The 25,816-nt window shown below is 47.0% G+C and overlaps 1 protein-coding gene across 4 annotated transcripts in view; it reads right to left on the bottom strand.

Moving 5' to 3' along the window:
* HK2 (hexokinase 2) overlaps positions 1-25,286 on the bottom strand; it is a 58,677-nt gene extending 33,391 nt beyond the window's left edge. For 3 of the 4 annotated variants that reach the window (XM_036435819.2, XM_036435820.2, XM_036435821.2), the window contains exons 1-2: positions 24,759-25,286; positions 5,628-5,790 (exon numbers count right to left, since the gene is read on the bottom strand). In XM_036435819.2, coding sequence (XP_036291712.1) covers positions 5,628-5,790; positions 24,759-24,821 — 226 coding nt within the window. In that variant the 5' untranslated portion in view covers positions 24,822-25,286. The remainder of the gene's footprint in view (positions 1-5,627; positions 5,791-24,758) is intronic. The other variant, XM_036435818.2, reaches the window with a different exon arrangement.
* Positions 25,287-25,816: the final 530 nt, after the last annotated feature.

The following is a 25,816-nucleotide window of genomic DNA, read 5'->3' as shown; positions in this document are numbered from 1 at the left end:
TTCAGCCACATGAACCAATGTAGATAAGACTATGGCCATGGAGTCAGGACTACCAATGCTTAAATCCCACCTCTGCCACTAACTGGCCACAGGCACCAACCTTCAATAGCTGCCTCATGTTTAAATTAGGAACGTGTCTCTTATAGGGTTTGCATGGAGAGTAAAACAGATTATTTATGTAAGTAGCCTAACACAGACATTGTGGGTGCCATTAAATGGTGCCAATTATTCCTGCATTTGCTCTTTAAGGTGAAACTGTCAGTCTCCTGTGATGTGTGTGGTGAGCCCCAGGACTGTGGTTGGACTGGCAGGACAATCACATAAATAGCCATAGCTTAGGTTAGGATTGCCTACAGAGGTTATGATGGTGAGATTCCTGGTGAAGACAAATGAACAACCTCTTTACTCAACTCTGCACTGCCAAAAGCAAAAGGGCGGCAGGCAGGGTAGGGGGAGTTACAGACAACAAACATTGGTGATATTGGGCAAGTGGAATGGCAGGCCAGAACTGAACATTGTCACTAGTGTTAAAATGTAAAGGGAGCTGGCCAACCTTGATAGCTCTGAATGGTCAGAGCTATTAACTCATTGTCTAGATTGAGTCACTAGTGGTAAAATGTAAAAAGAGCTGGCCAACTGAAATCGAACATTGTCACTGGTAGTAAAATGTAAAAGGAGTTGGTCAACCTTGATGGCTCTGAATGGCCGGAGCTATTAACTCATTGTTTAATTGAGATAGTGGTAGTTGTGGCAACTTTAATTTGTTAATCATATGTAAATTCTTGATTTTCTGTTGTTGGAATTTTCTGCCTAAAAGATGACTTTGTCTCAGAATCTCAATAAAAGGAATGGCAAAAGGCCAGAGCAGGGGTAGTCCTCCCCTGAGAGGTGGACTCCCTCCTGGCCTCCATTTTCCCAAATTAACTTTTTTCCAGTCTATTCATTTGAGTGCGGCCTTCTCCAGAAACGGGACCCTGAAGAGGAATCCTGAACCAGGCAGGTCGTGTTAAGGTATCCCACATGGAACTCTCATATATCATTGTTGGGATTGTAAAATGGTTCAACCACTTTGGGAAAAGATCTGGAAGTGTTGTGCCCAGATTTCGTGATGCCCAAGGACCACCAGAGAGCCGAATCCAATGCAATTGCAGAAAGCCTGAATTTCAAGCTAGCAATGGGCTATGTCCCACTCACACTGACAGCATGGTGGACGAGAGACCGAACTTCGACAAGTCAAGGGGTTTTATATGGGTGGTGATGTCACTGCTTTAGCTGACCCTGATTGGTTGGGTGAGGGTTAGGGTCCGGTTACACAAAATGGAGGATAGCTCCGCCCTGCCCCAAAGTACAAATGGAGTCAGGAGTTAGCCTCGCCCCGCCCTGCCTTCTCATCTGCACCCAAAAAGGAACGAACTACTAATACACACAACATGGATAAAACCTGCATTGTAGTGGGTACATGAAGCCTTGCATAAAGGCAAAATAACTGTTCGATTGTACTTATGGAATGTTCTACAACAGGCAAAACTAATAGAGGTGAATAAGTTTAAATGGTGTTTGCTTCTAGGCATAGAGATTGCCAGGGAAGGGGCATGAGAGGACTTCCTGAGCTGATGGTAATGTTCTCTACTTATCAGGGACTGCATTAAACAGGTGGGTGTATGTCAAATCATCAGATGATACTAAATTTTGCGCCAAGAGAAAATACTAAACTCTACTTAATTATGTGCATGTTGAGGTGTCAGGTTTGAACTGCAATTTACTTCGCAATGCCTCAAAGAAAACAAAGCGGCCTGATACATGGAAGGATGGAGGAATGTCACAAAGCAAACCTAGTAAATACCAATGTGAAATCTACAATAGATAGACCCATGAATGAATGTTCACCACACAGTTCTTCAACTTTTAAAAAACTGTTTGGGGCGGGGGGGAGAGGGGGGGCATTTTTATATGCATATTCTGGCTGACACCAAATTCAGTCATCTAAGTAAGATATTCTTGGACCATTTATGTATATTTCACTTGTGGGTTTTTTTGTTTTTTTTGTGGGGGTTTTGTTGTCGTTGTTAATCCTTACTCGAGGGTATTTATTTTCCCATTGATTTTTTTTTTTTTAAGAGAGAATAGAAGGGAGACACTAATGTGAGAGACACATAGATTGGTTGCCTTCACATACACCCTAACAGGGGATGGAGCCTGCAACCAAGGTACATGCCCTTGACCGGAATCAAACCTTCGGACCCTTCAGTCTGAGGCCCTAACCATTAAGCAAAACTGGCGAGGGCTATATGTTTCATTTTTATCTGCACCAACCATGTTTATTCATACTGAGAAGTCCACATGTCTATGAAGCATGTTTGTTTTAGAATCAGCCCCCACAGGGCTCAGTGGCTTCTGACATTCCCTTCCTTCCCACCAAGAACTCAAACCAGCTTGGGGTTCATTATTCTTCAGTGTAATGAAGGTCTCTATCATTTAAATGATTGACCTGAAACATTCTGACATCTCTCTCACATTTCTACCAGGACTTCGGTCACCATTAGACAGCTAGGACCTATGTCCTAGTAAAAGAAAGGCAGGGTCTGGTCCTCACTCCTAATGCAGGGCCTCTGGTGATGGGGGTGATCCCTCTGACCTGCTCCCTCTAAAAGGACCCTGGGAGGCTCACTGACCCTCTCTCCATAAAACTGGTGCTAGGCATGCCTCTTGCTGTAGGGGTTGGGTTGTGGCTACACAGGATTGTTTATGGAAGGCCACATATCTGATTATCCATTAATTCTTGGTTTAGTCAACCCTCTAATGATTCCTTTTTATAAATAAGAACATAGAGGATCAGGGCATAAAAGAAATGCTCTACAACACACAGCTTGAATTTATGCCCTGATCCTCCATGTTCTTATTTATCCTCATTGAAACCTAGAATTATTTATCCTCATTGAAACCTTTTATGCCCTGATCCTCCATGTTCTTATTTATCCTCATTGAAACCTAGAATTTTGATCTTCACTTCTCACCACAGAGTCCTGAAACCACCTCTCGTCCCTGGCAAGAAGCAGCCAATTTTACAGATGCCTGTCTAGCACAAGGCTGCTGAGGAGCACTGAAGGCAGTGGCTTTCCATCTGCAAGTTGAAAACAATGCCATGGGTTGTAATCAGCATCCAAACCCAAACTGAATTCAAAAAACGTCAGCTGAGCCCAGCCAGGGTGGCTTAGTTGTTGAGTGTCAACCTATGAACCAGGAGGTCACGGTTCAACTCATGGTCAGGGCACATGCCCAGGTTACAGGCTCAATGCCCAGTATCGGCTGTGCAGGGGGAGGCCGATTGGTGATTCTCTCTCATTGTTGATGTTTCTCTCTCTCCCTTCCTCTCTGAAACCAATAAAAATACATTTTTAAAAAGGCTCAGCTGAGCATGTGCTGTGCTCTCTGCTCGTGCTCACATACAGGAAGGATCCGTGCAGTCTTGATGCCTGACCTGTGGCATAGATGAGTTTGAACCCTGACTCGGCCCCTCATTAGCTCTGTGGCCGTAGGCAGGTTATTTGATCATCCAAGCTTCAAATTCCTCGCCTGAAAAAAGTATAGATAAAATTGGTACCTACTTCCTTGTAGGGTCTAGTGAAAAGTAAATGAGTTAATGCCCGTAGGAGCTCAGAAAAGCCCTCACCCATACAATAGATTTAGTAAATATTCTGGTACAGGATTAGTGCTCCTGCCTGAAATAAAGACAAGGTCCCTGGCCCTAAGAAGGTAAATTTATCCGAATGTCAAATAGAAACAATAGAAACAGGTGTGGCCGCCCGTCAGAGGGAGCGGCAGGTACCAAAAACGTGCCAACATCGAGGGCATATGAGGAACAGTCAAGAACGAGGGGAGGCCCTCACTCAAGGAGCTCTTTGAAGGGCTCAGACACACAGAGAACAATCCTGAACAATCACACCCTCAGGTCCAGGCTGGGTCCCAAGGCCTCGGCAAACACGTACTTATTTTAGTAATCATAGAAAGGTACAAAGTCTTGTTAGACAAACTAGGTCCCTTAGAGGTTCTCAGGCACATAAGCCTTAAGGACACGGGTGGAAATACCGAAGGCACGTGGAGTGTGAACAAGCCCTATCCCATGCCCTCCCCTAACCCCCATCCTCGGGCCTTCTCTGCAAATGCCTCACTAGTGACCGGCTTCTTGGCTCTCTTCTCCCTCAAGATCTCAAACTTCCTGGTTCCTCCACTGTCCTGGCAGCTGCCCCTTGGGCTCTTTCTCCCACCCTCTAGAAGTGGGTAGCTATCCCACACCCTTTACCCTTCATGGCCCCACGAATACCTCCTCTCTAAAATAAAAGATTAGCCAAAACCTGTTTGGCTTAGTGGATAGAGTGTCGGCCTGCGGACTGAAAGGTCCCAGGTTCGATTCCGGTCAAGGGCATGTACCTTGGTTGTGGGCACATCCCCAGTAGGGGGTGTGCAAGAGGCAGCTGATTGACGTCTCTCTCTCATCGATGTTTCTAACTCTCTATCCCTCTCTCTTTCTCTCTGTAAAAAATCAATAAAATATATTTTTAAATAAATAAATAAAATGGAGGATTATTAGAAGGCTTAATTAAATGAAACAATCTGTGTGATACAACTTAGCTCTGTTCCCTTCTCTGAGGATGCTGCCACCCCCAGACTGCTGGGCCCAACATCCTGGCATCACTTTCAATCCTCTCTCAGTCCTGCTCACCATACCCCACTGGCACTATTGTCCTATGGCTGCTTCACCCCTCCCACACTCTGCATGTACTGCTGATGCTACCTGCCACACCAAGACAGTTCTCCCATCCCTCAAACCTTTCAGCTACTCCCCAGTGCAGACTGGAGAAAGACTCAATGTTTCAGGCAGGCATGCAAGGCCTTCTGTGATCCAGCCCCAGCCCACCTTCCAATTTCAATCCACCACGGCCCTTTTCTCCAGTTTGATTCAGTCTGCTGGGTGCTGCACCATGATATAGGAATTCTGTATCCAAATAAGGGGATTAAACAAAGCTTGACAGATTCTTATTGCACAAGTTCAGAGCCTTTAATACCCTGATATTATGCACTGTGGCTCTTCACATTCTCCTAAGTTTATTCAGACGTGTAATACTCTATTTTCATGGAGTTCAAGGACAATCTAGGACAATCTGTACCATGTTGTTTCTCCAGCAAGACTTTGGAATGTGCCAGTCAGGTGGGCCAGAGATAGCGTGGCCCATGGCCATAACCATCTTAGGCACGTTTGTTGTTCGTGACCATCATTGAATAGAATCTCAGCAGGACCATAAAATTACAAACTGAGCCCAGCAGCCTTTCTCAGCACACAATGAATGGGAAACAAACGCATGACAGAGAGGCCCCAGTTGGGTTGACAAGGATGTACTTCTACCTTAACTGCCAAGGCTACCTGTTTTCCCAGTCTTCCTATCTAATCCATCCCACAGACTTCGTTAAAATTCCCTGTATGCTTAAAATAGCCAGTGTTGATTTCTGGGGCTTCAAACCAAAGAACCTTCACTGTTCTTAAGGTCCCTGAGCAAAGCCATCCAAATATCCCACCAGCAAAGAAGCAGCCAGAGTCATGCCCTCCACCACGCTGCCCCACAGGGCAGTACCTGTCCCGTCTGGAGTAGACCTCACGAAGGTGGGCAGCATTTTCACTGAAGCAGTGGGGTGGGTGGTAGCTCCAAGCCCTTTCTCCATTTCCTTACGAAACCGCTTAGAGATCTCCAAAAGGGTCTCATCAGAAAGACGCATGTGATAGAGGTACTGGTCAACCTGCAGAAGGGGAAAAACAAGGGTAGACACCTATAAGTTAAATAATGTACAGCATGCATCTATGTCAAAGAACATCACTCAGCCCTTCAAAAGAATAAAATCTGTCATAAACAGACAGTTATTATGTAAAGACCATTTAACCAGAATCTTCTTTTTAGGACTTTGTATTTAAAAAGAAACTGAACAAAAAATTGAAATTAGAAAAATAGGTTTAATTTTATTTCTGGAGGAAGGGCCTATTAGGGAAAAGGAGAATTCTTTTTGGAAACATTGAGTTTTAATGTCTCAAACATCCTTTAATCCAGAGTTCTTTACTGACCCTCATCTCTTGTGCCCTCACACACACCTCACAAGGCCAGTCATGCCAATCTTATCACCCCTCAATGTAGGCCAAGCCTTACATCACCTCTTACCTGGACTTCACAATCCCCAATTCTACTTTTATCTCTCCCATTCACTTTCCACCCCCAGCAAACATGGCTATTGTTCCCCTGCTTAAACTCTTTCAATGGCTTTCCATTAGAACCAAACTCCTTGGAAATCCTTCCAAGGCTTTATGTGGTCTGGCCTCCCCACACCCTCCTCTTCTAATTTCATTGCATGTCTCTTCACTCCTGTGCAGACTTGATCCTCGGTTCAGTCCCCACCTCACCCAATTCACACTTCCTGCCCTGGAGCCTGTTCACAAGGGCCCTACAGCTCCTCACCTCACGCTTAGCTGCCATCGGACCTCCTATCAATCCTTGAAACCTCTCTCCACGAAGGCCTTCTCCCAATAAAATAGTCAGGTCTCCCATTATTCTAAGAACTCAGACCTTTCTCTTCACAAAACCACCCGCAATTTGGAAATATACATTTAATAGTGTCCAAATATAAGCACCACAGAAGAGCCTCATCTCTCTGCTCCCTGCATCCCTGGAGCCTAGCACAATGCCTGATGCACAATAGAGACTCTACATATATAGTTATCCAACCTCTCCTCCCTTCAGAGGCAACTTTCCATAGCTCTTTCATTGATCTTATTTCCAACATAAATTTACAAGAACTTTTTCCAATTTAAAACCAGGAGAAGCACCAGGAGTCCTTCTCAAACAGTTTCCTTCTTGAAAACACCCGTCTGCTTTGGCCATAAATATTCCCAGTTTTCTCCTACTAGGAAAAGATTGAATAGAAATTCATCCAAGAAGGGACAAAGCTTTCCACAATATCCCTCTTCTCAGCAACAGTATGCATGGACAGGGAAGACTGCTGACCATAGAGGGTGGAGCTAGAGAATCAGGAACCTTGGACCAGGCCCCAGCAGTGCCCTCAAGGTGTGAAGATGGTGGTCCTCCCAGTCCTGTCAGCAAACTGAGGGACCAGAAGGAACCCTGCTTCACCCAGCTCTGAAACTCCAGGCTTCCCAAAGGCAAAGCTTGGCTAATGAAGACCACCACTGCTATTCCGGATGGTAACACAAGTCAGTGCCCACCTGTCCCTCACCTTTACCCAGGTCTGACAAAGAAGCATACATTTTTATTAGCTTTCCCAAAATCCTAATTAATATTATAGCTTATTATATAGTTTCCAGCATTTTGAGTCAGGTCTTCTTGGATTTCCTTTTAAACAAACACAGCCTCAGATTTCCAGAGAAATCCTTTAAGAAAAGGACAATCCCTTGTGTCTCCTTACTCACATTTGCTCTCTTCCTGGGTGTATCCTAATTTCCTATGGGTTCATGCATGTCCTCTTTGGGCCTGTTTCTGCCACTGTAGAATGAGAGTGGCCCTCCTGAGATCATTTCCAATATCCTGATCAGTACTCATTTAACATTCTCATAAAATCCCACAAGGTGAAGATCAGTGTGTGGAGTAAAATGCTGGGAGCAGCTGTAAGCAAGGTGAAGGCCTCTGATGAATCGAATTGGTCTACCCCTTCTCACAACAGCTATGTGGTTATAATACAGCAAAATCAGCAGCAACCATCCTCCCACAGGGTGGGAAAGGGTGAGTAGCAGCAGAGATGTGGTAAAGGCCCTCGCCACTTCTCTCCCTCCCCAGCCAGCTGAGAGATCAGGCTTGTCATACAGCGTTTCCAATTTGGAGAAATGAGGATTTCCCAGAACTCCCTCTTGCCAGCATTTGTTAAAGAGCTGCCCCAGAGTAAGTCCACCAGTCTAAATCAGGAAGAATCCAACTGTCCATTCTGTTTTCTGATTTTAGGTTCCTGGTACCTTACTTGTCTGGAGCCCACTGTGTGACTCAGCCACCCAGGCTGTGTGGCACCAGCCCCAGCCCAAGCTGGGTCACTGATGTGGGATCCCAGGGTGCTCCTGAGGAGGCCTGGCCTCTCCCACAATGTTGTTTGAGGCTTACCAAGAAGTCAAAGAGTATAGCTTCAGGCAAGTCCCCTCTGTTAGTGTATGGGAGACACATCTCTGGTGACCCTGGGCCCAGGACAACTTTAATCACTGCAGAGACTGCTGATTCCAGATCCAATGACACCTGGGCTGGTCCAAAAGCACTGCCTCATGGCTTACACATCTTGAATGTACAAAGTCTGGGACCACAAGACAGCGATCAACACCAGGCCACATCCAGGAACAGTCCAGGATGACCTCAAGAGCAATAGTAATAACAGCAAACCCTCCGTGGCACTATTCTCAAGGTTTTCACACCCATTAAGTCATTTAGTTTTCACGGGGCTAATTATAAATAGTGTTATATAAGTAGTGTTATAACCACCTTCTACCAAGAGGGAAAGGAAATGTGCCCAAAGTCACATAAACACAAAAAGCCAAGCCAAGATTAGACTGGGCACCTGGCTCACCTGTGTTCTTGTCCACTCCGCCAGATGAATGCCCAAATGGCACTGTGGGACGTTTAGGCTAACCACACCCTTTTGGTCATCTTCTGCCCCACTGGTGTGACCCAGTGGTTGAGTATCTACTTATGAACCAGGAGGTCATGGTTTGATTCCCAGAGACGACATGTGCCCAGGATTCCAGGCTCAATCCCCAGTAGGGGGCATGCAGAAGGCAGCTGACCAATTATTCCCTCTCATCATTGATGTTTCTATTTCTCTCTCCTTTCTTCTCTGAAATCAAGAAATATATATATATTTAAAAGTAATAAAATAAATTAAAATAAAACAAAAAGCCATCTTCTCTTGCTGCCAAATGCTGGATGCAGACATGAAGAGTAAGCTGTGACAAGGTTTATCGGAAATCCAGCTGACACTCCTCATCATTAACCATCAAAAAACTCTAACACACTAAACAGTAAACCTTTACTCAGTAATGATCTCCCTTACTCAAGAGATTATATTCATCTTTCAGTGTTCAATGACAGAAGAAAATGATGAAAGTTTATTATCAGCTAAAGTTTATCAAGTCTTTCTTACGTGCAAGACACAAACCTATGGCTTTACTGATTTGACCTCCATTGTCTGTGTGTGTGTGTGTGTGTGTGTTATACACTTTTTTTTTTATTTTATTGATTTCAGAGAGGAAGGGAGAAAGAGATAGAAACATTAATCAGCTACCTCCTGCATCCCCCCTACTGGGGATTGAGCCCACAACCCGGGCATGTGCCCTGATCAGTAACTGAACAGTGATCTCTTGATTCATAGGTCACTGAGCCACATGGGCCAGGCATTCACTGACCTTTTGTAACAGGTCACTTGGTGGTGAGGGGCAGAGCTGGAAGTGAGGTATATCTGGCTCTAAAGCTAGGCCGCTGGACCAGCACCTGGTCTCACCTGTCCTCTGGGTCCTCTTAGTATGGGCAGAGAGTGTTTCTTGGATGACCCTGGGGCCTTAGTTTCCTCTCTGTCACATGAAATCAAGAAAGGATGTGAAACAGCTATAAAAAACATGACTGTATCACCTTGGCCCAAACTTCCCCTCTTACACAACACGATGGTGTATCCACCCTGAATTTATTAGACTATTCAAGGAGGGATGATTAATTATCTAATGTCACAGCTTCTTAAACACACCACTGGGGCCCACCCAGCCATGGCGGGCACTGCTGTGCTGGGTGAAGGGTGGCCAAGGGAAGCAGAAGTCAGAAGCTAGAAGCAGCCTCCATACAAAGAAAGTTTTCCCGGAATGGGGAGGAAGTGAATGCACTTTGCGGAATCCTGCCAACATTCACCCACAGTGCAGCCAGAGGGAGGGAGCACCAAGCCCAAAGTCATGGGAGAAAGTCATTTAAGAGATAACAAATGTGCACGGGACAGTAGGACTTCGGCTAGAAAACACTCACTCTTAGAAAGGAAAGGCCCTTGGGGAAGCAAGCTTAATTCCACTGAACACAGACAGCATTCGAGTCTGTCTGGTTTGTCCCCCTAACCCTAAAGTCATCGGGCCTGAGTTTGAATGCTTCCAAGCTAACAGGCTCACTACTTCTCTAAGTTAGTTTCTATCGTTGGTCAGCTCTATTTGTTAGAAAGCTTTTCTTTGGTTTAAGATAAATCTATTTTCTGATAACTTCTGTTTTAGCCTCCATGCTGCCACTTGGGGCAAGACTTCCCAACTTGTCTGCATATTAGAATGACACAAGGAGTTTTTTTTTTTAAGAAATATTAAGAATTCCAAAGATCTGTGCCCGAACATCTTCCCATCTCTTTGGATTGATACACACCAAGCCAATAATGCGATAATGGTGGGCTGTGTTCTGGCCAACATTGCTCAAGGTCATTTTTACCATTTTTCTGCCTGGGGTCTTTGAAAGTCCGTATAGTTAAGATATTAGGCTAAGCGTAAAATGGTTGATCCTGGGTGCTGGGAATGGAAAGACAAACCTAGTACTTGTTGGGAATTATCAAAACAGAACCATTCAGGCCAAACTTCATTTGTAGCTGCTGATGGTAAAGTGCAGGCTGTGGCACCGGAAAAAATCAATGTTCAAATCCTGGCTCCAGCTTGTGTATAGGTGTAATATTGGATGAGTCACTCTCCATCTGAGCTCATTTCCTCCCTATGCAGAGATGCATAGCCCTACACAACAGTCACCGGCATAAATGGGATGGTGAATGTAAAGCTCTATAAATCCCTTATTATTTGCACCCCTTCTCCTTTCTCTCCCACAGTTCCCTTGGCACCCTCTTGGAAGATCAAAGGCATTTCTTAACTCTATTTAGTCACATTCGGGATTAACAAAAAGAGGCTGTTTCTCCAAAATGTCCCTTCTGTTTCTGTGGTGGGTGTGTGGCCTATTACCTTGGACCACTTCTCTTTAAATCTCTACTGGGGAGAAAAAGGGAAAGAAGGGGTCATTCCAGGCTGGGGAAACAGAGGTAGGCCAGGAACAAAACCTGGCTGAGGTATGGGAAGGCCACCTGCCTGCATAGACAAGGGTGTGCATTAAAGAGAAAGAGACAGAAGTTTCAGAGGACACCTACTTATCAATGCTGAGGAGATTAGGACTTCCTCATTGAGGCAATTTAGGTCATTTTATTTCTTCCCATAAGACACACTTCCTCTATGAAATTATGGGTAGAGGCAGGAAAAGCTATAAAGAGAAATTAACCCCAAACTCCTTATGAAATAGGAAGGCATCCAAGTGGAAACCCCATTTCCTTAAGGGCCAACATTTTCCTCCAGACCAGCACTAAAAAGAGAGGAAATCATGTCACAGCAACGCTGCAAGGAATGGAGGGAGTAAAAGGTCACCCTGGTGGAGCTCCACTTCAAAGTGTACAGTAGCCTGGTGGGACAGACACAGCCCCTGCCAGGTATGCAGAAGCCCTGGAAGGAATGGCATGGGGGTGAGATCTAGATCTCAAAGAAACTGAGGCCAGGAAGTAGACTTGACCTGAGGCCACACACTTGAGATTAGAATCTGGATCCCTAGACACCTTAGTCTACTGTTAAAAACAATAAATGGCAATCCTACTCCAAGTCCAGAAGGGCCCATGTCATCCTGCAGGCTGATTCCTATTAATGGCTGGTGCTACTGCCTGGGTCCTGAGTCCCAGTGGGAAAATGGTCCTGATCAAACTATTTATATGTAGAATGAGCACTATTCCAACTTCGACAGTTGGTTATCTAAAGTACTGTAAATCCTACCTTGAATACCTTAGGCCAGTGGTCGGCAAACTGCAGTTCGAGAGCCACATGCCTCTTGAGTGTGGCTTTTCCACAAAACACCACAGCCTGGGCGAGTCTATTTTGAAGAAGTGGCATTAGAAGAAGTTTAAGTTTTAAAAATTTGGCTCTTAAAAGAAATTTCAATTGTTGTACTGTTGATATTTGGCTCTGTTTGCCGATCACTGCCTTAGGTGATTTCCAAGGGCAGTGAAGAAGAAACTTTAAATTTCAACATTTAAATCTTTAAGATTCTACTTTCTTTAAAATCCTTCTTTCCCCTATTGTATTGCAAATGGGTTGTTGGCTTTTGTATTTGCTTTATTTTAGTCTCTTTTGAATGTTTTTTTTCTTTTGGATATTTTTCTCTGTAAGATGGCAAGTGTGTGTGTGTGTGTGTGTGTGTGTGTGTGTGTGTGTGTGTTCCATCATGCTTCAAGATAAAATGGGTCAGAAACCTGTGTTTTTGCAAAGCAGTTCACTATCTATCCCCTGGGTCACTGACCACTGCTGGAACCCCAGCTTCTCCCATTTTACAGCTTTTATTGAAAACCAGTTTATGCATAGCACAATGGTGTACAGGAACATAATTTGAAAAGAAATCAATTCTGGAGGGGGATAATATAACAATAACAATGCATACACACAAAACAAATTTTTAAAGAAATCAAAGTTCTTATTCCTTAGAACTTTAGAGCACAGAACTCAGCTCATATTATAGACCCAATAAATGTCTCTGAAATGAAGGGATGGGTTTCAGCAGATAACAAAGGCAAGCACAATGTCAGGCCCCCATGGGAAGTGTCACAGGTATGAATAAGTGGTCTGTGAGACCAGCATTCAGGGCTAAGAATATACACATATGTCAGTCAGTGGATATATGTTGACCTGGAGAGAGTAGGGAAGTCATATGAAAAGGTTCAGAGGTGAGGGCAACCCAAGATCCTGGAAGGACATTGTGAATTCTAGAACCAGAAAGCTACTCACCTCACTACATAACATTACCTCCTAAATGCAATGTCTTCATAATTAGTATGATTTAATCCTATCACTTTTAATCAAGGGATGATGGGAGGGAAGGATCATAAAGATCACCCCACTGAGGAAAGTTGCACTGGCCAGTCAGTTCTCTGTAGGGTTAATTCAGGAGAAAGTCTGGCTGCCCAGACTTGCTGTGCCTCCTGCTAAGTGAAATTAAAATGACCAAATCAAGGAAAACTGTCCTTTTTAAAAATACCTGTATATATAAAAAGCCACTGACAGCCCGATGGGGGTGTGGAGCCAGCCAGCTAACCTCCCCCCTCCCCCTGCAGCCAGCCAGGCCCTGATTGGGCAAATCCCCATGGGCCTGCTGGCCACCTCCTGCCATCTCCTTCTCACTTTCCTCCCCCCCTCCCCCCCTACACCCCGCCCACCACAGGCCTGGCCCCTATTGGAGCAGGGTCAGCTGAACCCTACCCATGCATGAATTCATATACGAAGTCTCTAATAGCTATATATATTGATTTCAGAGAGGAAGGGAGAGGGAGAGAGAGATAGACACACCAACGATGAGAAAGAATCATTGATCAGCTGCTTCCTGCACACCCCCTACTAGGGATTGAGTACACAGCCCAACCATGTGCCTTGACCTGGAATCCAACCGTGACCTTCTGGTTCATAGGTAGACTGACGCACAACCATTGAGCCATACCAACTGGGCAAGAGTTGTTCTTTTAGCTTTGACAAGAAGCTCAGAGCTCTGTACTCAAATCCAATGAACCACCCTCAGCCTTAAGTTTTCTTGGCAATCATTCCTGCCTGTTCTATGACTCTTGTTCTAGGAATTTTTTTATGCCAGGATTTTATTTTATTTTTTATTGGCAGCTGAACCATATCACCTAAGCCTTTTAGTAAGTAGACAGAAATACATGATTGAACAAATGCTCATTTCTACAGGACACACCCTCCTGGTAGAAGAATGAACTCAAGTGACCAAACCGGATAAGAAAGCAATTCCGTAAGCATATAAGCATCAGGGCCAAAGACACAGAGGCACCACTGGACTTCCTTCCTCCAGTCTTTGGATATCTCTGATTTAGTAACTAAAGCCTTCTCTCTAAGAAATGCTGATGAACACTAGCTAATTCCTACCTTTCAGCTTCTTCTAGACCTCCAGCAGACCACATTTAAGCTTTCCTAGTACTCTGTTCTTGTCCTGAAGATACAATAAGGTAATATAAAAGTCAAGAAATATATATGGCTCCAACTTAGCCTCTCTGGAAGAATTTTAAGAAGCACCATGCCCTCTTGACTAGCCTCTTCTGTTTTAATTCAACAATTCAAAACAGGATTGGAGGTGCAGGGCAGGGATACTACATAGCATAAAGAATGCATCACCTACCACCACATGTAACAACATACATAGGAGAGACACCATATTTAAATCCATTTATACTAAGGACAGAAATAGACTTATGCTGGTACAAGTCAGCATGGTGATTAAGTAGTGGTTAGTGCTGATGGTGGTACTGGGAGGTGTTGTTTCCTGTGTATATAATCTCCAATTTAAAAATGTAGGAAGAACCCAGCCATCATGGCTCAGTGGTTGAGCATCAACCTATGAACCAGAAGGTCATGATTCCATTTCTGATAGGGTCACATGCCTAGGTGCGACCATGCAGGAGGCAGCCAATCAATGATTTTCTCTCATCATTGATGTTTCTTTCTCTCTCTCCCCCTCTTCTTCCTCTCTGATATCAATAAAAATATTTTTTGAAATAAATAAATAATAAAATGTAGGAAGAAACAATGGCAAGGCATTGACTAAGCCCTAGTCTATCCACTATGTATGGTCAGAGAGCCTAAGGAGTTCAGAGCTCAAGAGTGGTCAAGCCAGAGGGGAGAGCCATAATCTAAATGCAGTCACACATGACCTTCCAATGACTATGTGCTCTTATGTGCTATGACTATTTGCAACTTAGTTTTGAAAGAATTTCAGCCCTGGCCAGTGTAGCTCAGGTGGTTGGGCGTCATCCCATGCACAGTTGGTTGATGTATCACTCTCACATTGATGTTTCTATCTCTCCCTCTCCTTCCTCTCTCTCTAAAAATCAATTTTAAAAAAATTTAAATAATTTAATATTTTTTGTGCAATTCCTTTGCCAGTGTTTTACTACAAATCTTTGATGAGGAAACCAAGGCAGGACCCACACACCTGGTGGCCAGGTGAATGCCCTAACCTGGGGCACATCCTAGGAAAGCCAGGTAACTGCTGTCAGTGACCTCGTTAATAATAATGTCACTGTGGCCTGTGTGGCTCAGTTGGTTGGGTATAGTCCCATGCACCAAAAGTTCACTGGGTCCATTTCCAGTCAGGGCACATGCCCAGGTTGCAGGTTCAATTCCTGGTCAGAGTGCGTGCAGAAGGCAAATGATTGATGTTTCTCTCTCATATCAATGTGTTGTTTTTTTTCTTCTCTCTCTCTGTCTCCCTTTCTCTCTCAAAGGAAAGGAAGGGAGGAAGGAAGGGAGGGGAGGGGGAAGGGGAGGAAAGAGGAAATGAAAAGGAGGAAGAAGAAAAAAGACTAGAGGAAAAGAAAGAGAAGAAAACAATAATAATGCCTTCAGACTCCTGAGAAGACAAAGGCTGTGCAAAGAGCAGCAAAAAGATGAGTGGAGGAGGAAAAGACAGGGCAGATCCTAGATTCTATTGTGTGTTTTTTTTAATGTTTTTATTGATTTTAGAAGTCCAATGCGCTATCCATTGCGCGATGAAGCCACCTTATTTTTATTGATTTTAGAGAGGGAGGGAGAGGGAGAGAGAGATAAGAATGTCAATGAGAGATCAGTCGGCAGCCTCCTGCACATCCCTCTACTGGGGATCGAGCCCACATCAGGGCATGTTCCCAGACAAGGAATCAAACCAGGGACTTCTGGTTTCATGGGTTGATGCTCAACTACTGAGCCACACTGGCTGAGCCAGACCCTGGATTCTTTAAGGCTCCAGACCTCTGAAACACAGCTAACAAAAAGGAATAGATAAGCCACAACACTCTTTGATGGGGCAAGGCAGACCCTGTACTTCTGTGTCTGTGCTTCTGCACTATGTTCAGCCCCAGACCTTCCCAGTCCGCTGTCCCACCCTGCACCTCGGGGAGACTCCAGCTCTGAGCGCTGTGTACTAACAACCCTGGGTGGCAGGGTAAGTGTGGAGCTGACAGGCACTCCTCCAGGATCCTGTTGCGCGATTGTGAGTCACAGGGTTTCCTGTTCTTCCAGTTCTTGCTCTGAGCTGCCTCAGATTACAGCCGACAGACTTTGGGCAGCAGCACCTGTCAGGGGTCCAGAGATGGGCATTTGGGACAACCACCACGGGACCCTCCTGTCCTCAAACATTCTGTTCTGAGTGCAGGGAGCAGGACAAATGAATAATATGTCCCAACTGTGCATGACGGTGGCACAGTTCACTTACCCACACATATTGAATGAAAACTAAATTGAGTGTGCCAGCGACAGGCATTGAGGACATTGGCATCAAGGAAACCCCAGGCTTTGCCTGCAAGGAGCTCAGTCTATTGGTGGGAGGCAAATATGTCAGCAAATAATTGCAAACTGAAGGTCAGGGCAGAGATTAGGCAGTTTCTTTCACTGTAATAAAATACAGATTCATAATAAATTAAATCTTTTTATTTTATAAAAAAAAAAGTTTTAAATCTTCATTGCTGAAAGTATTACATACTTCCCCTTTGTTCTCTATTGATTCCCCTATAGCCCTCCCGCACCACCCCCTCCTCAGGCCCTCATCACCCTATTGTCGTGTCCATGTGTTATGCATATTAGTTTTTTGGTAGATCTCTTCCCATCCACCCACCCACCCCTGCCTTCCCTCTGAGATTCGACAATCTGTCACAATCATCAGTACAATTCTGAGGAGTGTTTGTCTTGCAAAGGTTAGAAAAGCGTATATGCTGACGCCATGCCTAGAATGTCCTCCTCCTCTGGCCTAACGAACTCCCATTTGCCCTTCAGGGCCTCTCCCCAAATGCCTCCCCAAATTCCCCAGCCATGATGCCAAGCCACTTCTGACACCCTCATGGGTCCCAAAGGACTAAAGACACTGACTCCCTGTTCCCAACTTCATATTTGTGATGCCAGCAGCTATCTCAGTAGCGAGATATAGTCGGTGCCCAAGACGTATTTGTTACGATTACATACAAGGGGCCTCAGTAGTGCCAAAGAAAGGAGCAGAGTAACTTGGGTGAAGGGCAAGAACTAGCTCCTCCAGACTGCCAGGGGCTCTGAGCTTGACCTTGTTCTTCAGGTCTGGGCACTTGCTGTCCATGATCCTGCCAGCAGCACAATTTCCTCTCCATCTACCTGTCTGCTCAGGCCAATAACCCAGGTCCCCTAAGGGTCAGATTCTGTCTCCTCCCAAATGCCCCCACTCTCACCTGGTGTCCACTGTCCACCTGCTGGACCAAATCCATTTGTGTCTGTGCTTCTGTACCATGTTCAGCCCCAGACTTTCCCAGTCTGCCGTCCCACCCACAATTACACCTACCTTAGGTCCCATTTGCCTGGGACAATCTCAGCTTACACTGTGGTAGCAAAATAAGTAACTATTCATGGTGCCTCATTTCACCCTAAAAAGTGACCGAGTTTGACCCAGCCAGTGTGGCTCAGTAGTTGAGCATCAATCTATGAACCAGGTCATGGTTCGATTCCTGGTCAGGGCACATGCCCAGGGTTGCAGGCTCAATCCCTAGTGTGGGGCATGCAGAAGGCAGCCAATCAATAATTCTCTCTCATCATTGATGTTTCTATCTCTCTCTCCCTCTCCTTTACTCTTTGAAATAAAGAGAAAAAGTGACAGAGTTTGGCCCTAGCTGGTTTTGCTCAGTGGACAGAGCATTAGCCTGCAGACTGAAGGTCCAGAATTTGATTCCAGTCAATGGTATATACACCTAGACCGCAGGCTCGATCCCCAGCCCTGGTCCAGGCAAGTGTGGGAGGCAACCAACTCTCACATCAGCATTTCTCTCTCTTGTCTCTCCTCTTCCCTTCCACTCTCTCTAAAAATCAATGGAAATCTATTCTCGGGTGAGGATTAACAAAACAAAGCAGTGACCAAGTTTGGACGATATAAATGATTGGTCCACCCCAGGTACAGGCCACAAAGCAAAGCCTGCCTCTCTTCTCAGGGAACCCACGGCTGAACCATGAGATCTCATACTACACAAAGGATGCTGAAAGGAACAGGATGGAAACCGAGCAAATAGGTTCTTGCTCTGAAGCTTGGGCTGGTCTGTAAAATGAAGGGCTGGACTAGATAACCCCAAGGTCTTCCTTCTCAACTGGCACCCAACTCATAATCCCATGAAGCTGAAACACAAGATGGCCATCTCTAGTTATCCCGGGAGCCCCAGGCTGGGGATCAGGACCTGGGCTCTGGAGTCAGGCTGCCTGGGTTTGAATCCTGACTTGCCCTTGGGCCAGTACCTTCTGTGCCTCGTAGAATACTAGGTAACAGCAGTGTCTACCCTGGAGGGCTGTTTGCGGAAGGCCTGAGTTATAGTAAAAGGCCCTGCACTGTAAGTGCGGCACTGTTTGTTGTTTTAAGACCTTTGGGAGTTGAGGGGGAAAGGAATTGATGGACCAGACTGGGAGGCTTATTTGGGAGGGGATGAGATAGGAAAATTGAGGAGGAAGCAGGAAGCAGAGGGGAAAACCCCTCAAATGGATAAAAAGATAAGTGGTAGCTTCTAACGCCTTCATTTGACCCTCATTAAAGCCGCCTTCTGGCTTATCTGGCTTCATTCCTTTATCAGACAATATGGAGGTGCCAAAGGAAGAGACTGGGAATAAGGCCTTTCAAAAATAGGGATCCTCTTCAGGAAGGGGCTGCTGAGCTGAGGGTGAAGAGGGGCAGGATGGTTGGCTGGGTGGGTGCCATGGGCTCCCACAACCAAGTTCTTGGGCTTGATTCACTCTCTTGATTAATTCCAAGATAAGTTTTAATCAAAGTCCCTCCAAGGAAGGAATGTCAAGGAAATGCATACAGATCCACAGATGAAAATGCAAAAAGCACAGCCACCACTAAAAGAGGGCAGCACTCCAGGGGAAACGGGATCCTTTGGCTTCTGTTCCCGTGGGAACAAAGCCAAGACTCCCCACTGGGTTTAGACAAGACAAAGGCTGGACAGGGCTGAGAGTGGAGTGTGGATCCCAACAGAGGGTCCTCTTGATTCTGTCAAGAACCCCAGACATCCCAGTGTCAGGAGGGGCCACAATGGACAGTCCAGATCCTATTTATGAGGGCCAAAAAGCTCTTTGCTGAGACCCAAAATGGCTAAGGACCCTACACCCAATACAACAAAACAATGTGGGAATGACTGTTCCCTTCAGGGAAACCACAGGGGTCAGTAGGACCAAAACCTACCATGACCTACACCTATGACAGCCCAGGGCAACTCAGGCAGTTTCTCCCTTGGGAAGCCAGAGCCAGGGCCAGATGTGAGGAAGGATGGGCAAGTGTCTCCTTGGCCAACACCAGCAAAAGTGGCCTCAGCAACTGCCCTGGGAGCCTCTGTCCTTCTGCCCTCTGGGGGGTTAGGGGGGAGGAATGGACATCGAGGAGGGGACTAGGTTTCTACAGTGAAGGGGCTGAACTAATGCCGTGACTCTTCAGTGCAACTGTGTCTCTCGTGGCTTCCCAAGGAGGATGCTTCAATCTGAGGTTCACCAATGACCAAGGTGACCCAGAGACTCCCCAGTAGGGTGCTAGCTCCCCAGAAAACCAAAAGGAGAGCAAATGGAGGAAGAGCTCAATGATGGGTCTCTTCTGTCCAAGAAAGAGGAGGGTTTAGCAGTTGAAGGGACAATGAGGACGCTCCCTTATACCTCAGCTTTAAGAACTTTCCATTTTTCTGCCCTCCCTGTCCTCTGCTCTAATCCGACATCAGACAGAGAGCACAAGTGGGCCAAACGTGTATGTCCTAAAAGCCCTTGGGAGGAAAAAAAGAAATAATAGGGTATCTTGCTCTTGCCCAGATGGATAGTGCAGTAGGGTATGTAAAGGTATCTTTCTCTATGTACTGATCCTGAACACACAAAGTACTGATCATGTGTCAGGCACAGCTCTAAGAGCTTCACATACATTACCTCTCTATTTCATCCTTACAACAGCCCTATCAAGGTGATAACCAAACACTCTCCATTTTCCTAGAGGAAGAACAGGCGTAGAAAGGTTAAATAACCAGCCCAAGTGCACACAGCTGGTTCCATGGTGAGCCAGGATTCAAGCCCAGGGAGCCTGGTTCTAGACCTCACCATGAAGCCTCTCCCACTGACTGTCCCTCAGTGGGTGTCATGGCCCCTCTTCTTTGCTCCCAGCTATGGAAGCTCCCGAGCTCACGTTCATCCAGCACCAGCACACACACCTGCCTTGTTCAGACACTTGACCAGCAACAGCAGGGTGAGACTCTTCTGGGACCACTGAGCAGATTTCCCTCCCACTGGCTTTCTGGAATGCCAATATTGCTCACATTCTCCTGGTTGAAGGCAGAAAAACAGTAACCCAGGTAGCCCACCCTTCAGCTAAGGGTAATGAATAATGAAGATCCTCTCGTTACTGTGGATCTCACCTTAAATTCATCTTTTGTGAAAGGCCACTCCCACCATGACTGTCCCATGGCATGGCACGCTGAGGGCTAAGAGCTATGGTGCTCATTGCAGCTGCTAACTGGCTGTAAGGCCACTGAAAAACTAAAGGGGGGGTTGGGGTGGAGTACATACCCTGATCTTCTAACACAGTTTTCCACTCAACCTGTACACATTTTGGACCAAAAAAGTCTTTGTTGTGGAGGCGCTGTAACGTGCATTGTAGGATGTTAGCTGCACCTCTTGCTTCTACTTATTAGACGTAATAACACATTGCCACCCACCTTCCTTGAAACAACCAAATGTTTCCAAAAATTATGAATATTTGAAAACCACTGCTCTAAAGGAAGAGTAACAACAACAACATAAAACAGGTTTTGGAATTCTTGCTCTAAGATAGGGTAGGACAGCCCCTCACATGAGATTATCCATCCCAAAATGTCAATATTGCTGAGGTGGAGAGACCTGCTTTAGAAATTAGCAGAAACAGCCACTCAAGTGCAAGGAAGCATGCCCTGTGATCCATGGAGTGTGATATTAAGACACAGCCAATGAATTCTGGGATTTGATTTGCCCCCCTCTGCCACCCCCCACTCTCCACTGCCCTCCTACTGCTTTAGAAAGGCTAAGACAGACAACACACAGTGTTGGAAAACAAACCAAACTTGCTGACTTCAAAACCCAACAATGATAATGAGAAACCTGTTATCAGGAGTTGTCTTATAAACCAGAAGTATCTGAACAAAGGAAGCCAGTTTTCTGGGGTTCTTGAGTTCTTTTAGTACCTCAGATCTCCTTACTCTGACTGCCAGATTTTTTCGAGAAAACTGTTGTGGTTTGAGTTGTTTTGATTCCCCCTGTAAAAGGGCCCCTCACTGCCCTCAAACCCCTTGGGGTGCTGAAAACGTTTAACTTTGAAAGTAAAAATGTGGGGTTTTTTAAATGTTGGCTTTGTCTGAGGAGCCTCTGAGGGAATTTTAATTCATTCGGGGATAAAGAACAAAGTGCTTCCTAGAGCTCTCTGAAATATAAGTTTGATAATACAAAACAAATGGTAGGCAAAAGCTAAAAAATATTCCTACTGCCATCCGTTATCTTCTGAGCAAGGAAGGGACAATATTAGGATACTAAGTATTTGGTTACAAGTTGAAAGACTAAGAGACAAACTGTACCTCATTAACCACATAGTACATCATTTAACTTAAAGTCATAGAGCCTATTATTTTTTTTAATATATTTTATTGATTTTTTTACAGAGAGGAAGGGAGAGGGATAGGGAGTTAGAAACATCAATAGGAGAGAAACTTTGATCAGCTGCCTCCTGCACAGCCCCCACTGGGGATGTATCTGCAACCAAGGTACATACCCTTGACCGGAATCAAACCTGGGACCCTTCAGTCCACAACACTCTATCCACTGAGCCAAACCGGTTTCGGCCTGCTACTTTTTTTAATATATGTTTATTGATTTCAGAGAGGAAGGGAGAGAGATAGAAACAGAAAGAGATATAGAGACATCAATGACGAAAGAGAATCACTGATCGGCTGCCTCCTGCACGCCTCAGACTGGGTATGGAGCCCACAACCCAGACATGTGCCCTGACTGGGAATCGAACCATAACTTCCTGATTCATAAGTCAACGCTCAAACATTGAGCCAGGCCTATTATAATAAGTGATGACATATTATTATTGTATCTACCTCATGGGGTTATTAATGAGTTAACATACGTGTAGAGCTTAAAACAGTATATGCTATGTGTGTTTTTCTTGATTTTCAAAGTGTCAATTGGCAAAAATGAACAAATAGCCCTTACTCCCCTTTTAATGGCACAAAACACTAGGCTTGTCCATCAAGAGACAAGTGACTCTGACAGGGCTAGTTCTGGGCAGGTGCGCCCAAGCTTTCCATGCCTCAGACTACAACCCAGAAGATGTGAGAGGATAGATTTCTGCAGAATCAAAATCAAGGCCTTTTCAAAAAGACTCTAAAATTAAAATCATGTCTTATCTCCCTATTCTTCCTTCCAGGGGCAACATGAAAAGATACTTCCACAATATTCTCTCTGATTCTCTTCCTTCTTCCTATGGAATCAAATATAATAGCTACTAGTATGCTCACCTAAGTCAGGAGGCAGAGTCTTAGGTTCTGACACCTGATGAGTTAAAGGCCTGACTCAACTCTGCCCCCATTGGTAATTTAGAGGAAATACACTCAGATACTTCACAGGCAGAAAGGAGAAAGCTAGCTGCCAGGGTAGAGAGAGAAGCCTAGAAGAAGGACATTTTCTCATTTATCATCACAACTCCATAAAGTGGGCAAGGCCGCTGTTGTCATACTCATTTTACAAAAAGAAATCGACAGTCCAAAGAGCCAAAGAGGTCCTGTGGTTTAAAAAAAAAACAAACATACACCCCGAAACAGAGATTAGAACTCATTCCCAGATACCCTGGCTAATTCTCTTTCCAAAGAGATGGCCCCCTCTTCCAGATCGGAGTGGAACAACTCCACAGTTCCCTAACTTCCTCCCTCTGGATTGGGGGGGTAGCGAATTTGTAAAAGAATTCAAATGTCCTGGGGTGATCGATATTTGCCCAACAAAGGAGACCCGGGCATGGAGGAAAGATACAACAGCTTTGCATTTTAGGACTTGCCAAGGGATGACAGTCTTCCAAGTGTTAACTCACTCCTTGGGCAGAGAAGCCCAACGTCGTTGCCAAGATTCTGCCGGCTCACAGACGTGTTCTTAAATAAACTGAACTAAAGTGCAGAGCAGGGCGACATCCCAGGAATGAGTTAGAGAGTGACAGCTGTAGGTACGAAGAGTAAAAACTCAACTCAAACAGCCAACCTCTCTGCTCCGACTCCAGGCTGAGGCAGGCAAATGCCATGCTTTACTTGCGTGATCGTCTGCCACGGCTCAAAAACACCCACACGGCAGCCCACCATCTATCCTTTACTCTCAGGACCCCCAACATGGGAGCATGAGCAGGTTGCCCCACCCAAAGACAACGTCGAGAGATTTTTTTTTTTCCCAAAAAATACGTTCCCACTAAAACGCAGAAACTTCAAGGAGGTCATTGAGCAATTCTCTGTCATTGCCTAACAGCACTAGACACCCCAACCCCAACCCCCAACCCCGCCCCAGCCCATCCCCTCTTCCCAAATCTAGCTGAAGCCCGTGGCCAGGAGAGCCAATCCTGAAATCCAGAGCATTTGAGAAACAATTCAACCCGGAGAGGGAGCGGCTGGGGCCCGGCCCAGCCCCACCCCCATCCCCAACCCCAGAGCCGGAGGCGCGCGGAGCTAGGCTCGCGGCCCGGGCAGAGGCGCTTTCTTATGTAAATGACCGCGCCGCAGACAGGACTCGGCCTGGGGCAGAGGGAGGTGAGGGCTGCTAGTTCCAGGGCCAATGGGGTCAGGAAAACGCTGATTTTCGGAACCACCAAAATCTCAGGGAGACGGGCGCCGGGGGCAGCGGGTCCTCTCCGAATGTAAAACGCACAGAAGTAACCAAAAGTAACCTCCCAAGCCCTCCCCCCACTTGGAGGCGGGCCCGGGGGCCCCAGGCGGGGCGGTTCGGAGGCAGCTGGGGGGAGGTGATGGGCGCCCCACGCGGAGCCTCAGTTCCGGGCACCTCAGTTCCGGGGAGGGGGCGCGGCGGGCGGAGTTCCCCTGTCTCTTTACTATCTCTCTCTCTCTCTCTCTCTCTCTCTCTCTCTCTCTCTCTCTGGTCGTCTCTCTCCGAGCCCACGTCTGCAGGGCCTTGTGGAAGCCCTAAAGGGAAGCACGCTTCCCCAAAACGCGGCCCTTTCGCGCGGGCAGCGTCCGGGCGAGCCCCACGCGGCAGCGGAGCCTGCTCCCCAAGCCACGATCCTCCCCACGTGCTCTCGCCGGAATTCAGGCAGCGAATGAGGGGCTCCTCCCACGTGGGCCCATCAATCTAAGACTACTGGCCAAGCGACCCGCCCCTCCAGAAAAGAAAAGAAAAGCAGGAGCGTGCGCAGGGCGGTGGGGAGGGAGAGCGGAGTGCGCGCCAGCCCCCTGCCCAGCACACGCGCACCCGCCTGCCCGGGACTAGCGGACGTGGCTCCGGATGCCCAGGAGTTTCCCGGCCGCCGAGACGCCCCGAATCGGGGGGAAGAGTGCCCCCGCAAGGTGAAGGAGAGTTTCGGCCGGGACCCGGGAGAGCATGGCTGAGGGAACCACACAACTTTGCCAGAGGCGAGCCCAGCCGCCCCAGCCCCGCGCTTCCTTACCTTCTGCACTTGGTCATGGTTGAGCTCCGTGAAGAAGTAAGCAAGCAGATGCGAGGCGATCATTGTGCCACGGCCCGACGGCGCCGAGTTGGAGGGAAACCAAGCCTGGAGCGCTTGTGGGGAAGGAGGGCGGCGCAGTCAGACTGCTTTGGAGGGACCGGGCGCTGTGAATCCGAGCTGCCCGCCAAGAAGGCTCACAAGCGATGATGGCCCGCCGGCGGAAGGGTCTCTGGTCTCTAGGATCAGGTTTTGGGGAGTCACAACTGCTAAAAGACTTCCCCAAAAAAAGGAATCACTCCCGGCGACGTGTCGGGTGGCCCCGCTGTCAAGGCGCTAACTGCAGCCACAGGATCACGAAGGCTCAACTTGGGAAGAATCTCCACCCGGCTCCACGGGGTGATCGGACCTCTCTTGCTCTCGCCCGCGGACCTTCTGGGCTCGGTGACTCGGCGTTGCTGGCGGCGGCCCGGGAGTCCAGCGCTTAGAGTTTCGTGCAACAATGTGGCTTATTGAGGGGCTGCCGGCGCGCGGGCCGCCCAGTCAGTGACGCGGGCACGCCCATTGGCTGCGCGGGGAGGGTGTGTGCGCCCCGGACCGCCCACCACCTCCGCTCAGCCAATGAGCGCGCAGAGCCCGTGGGCGCGGCCGCTCAGACACCCGAGCCTCCGAGCCAGAGGGGCGCGCCCGGGGTCGGGGGCGGGGCCGGCGGCCGGGATGCGACGTGTGGTCCGTGGCAAGAGGCTGGGCTGGAAAGGCGCCTGAACCGCCGCCAGGTCAGGCTCCAAGATGGGTTGGGTTGGGGGGCGCGTGATCACAGACCTGGTGTGTGAGGCGACTGGAAAGACGGGTCACCCGACCAGCACACGCCCTAGGAGAGGAGAGAGAGATACAGTCTGGCATCTCCCAGTCATGTGAGGGGGCCCCCCTGGCAGGTCACGTTTCTGAAGCATCTTAGTTCTCACCTCTTGTGGCTCAACCATCCTCGCAACGCTGATGCAAAATGAGCCACCGCCGCTGCTGCTTACTTTATTCAAGCCATCGCCAAACTAATGGGATGT

Source organism: Pipistrellus kuhlii, unplaced genomic scaffold (assembly GCF_014108245.1).
Source record: "Pipistrellus kuhlii isolate mPipKuh1 unplaced genomic scaffold, mPipKuh1.p scaffold_m20_p_13, whole genome shotgun sequence".
In the NCBI taxonomy this organism is placed as follows: domain Eukaryota; kingdom Metazoa; phylum Chordata; class Mammalia; order Chiroptera; family Vespertilionidae; genus Pipistrellus; species Pipistrellus kuhlii.
The sequence above is the reverse complement of the archived record's forward strand: the minus strand, read 5'-3'. Positions and strand labels throughout refer to the sequence as shown.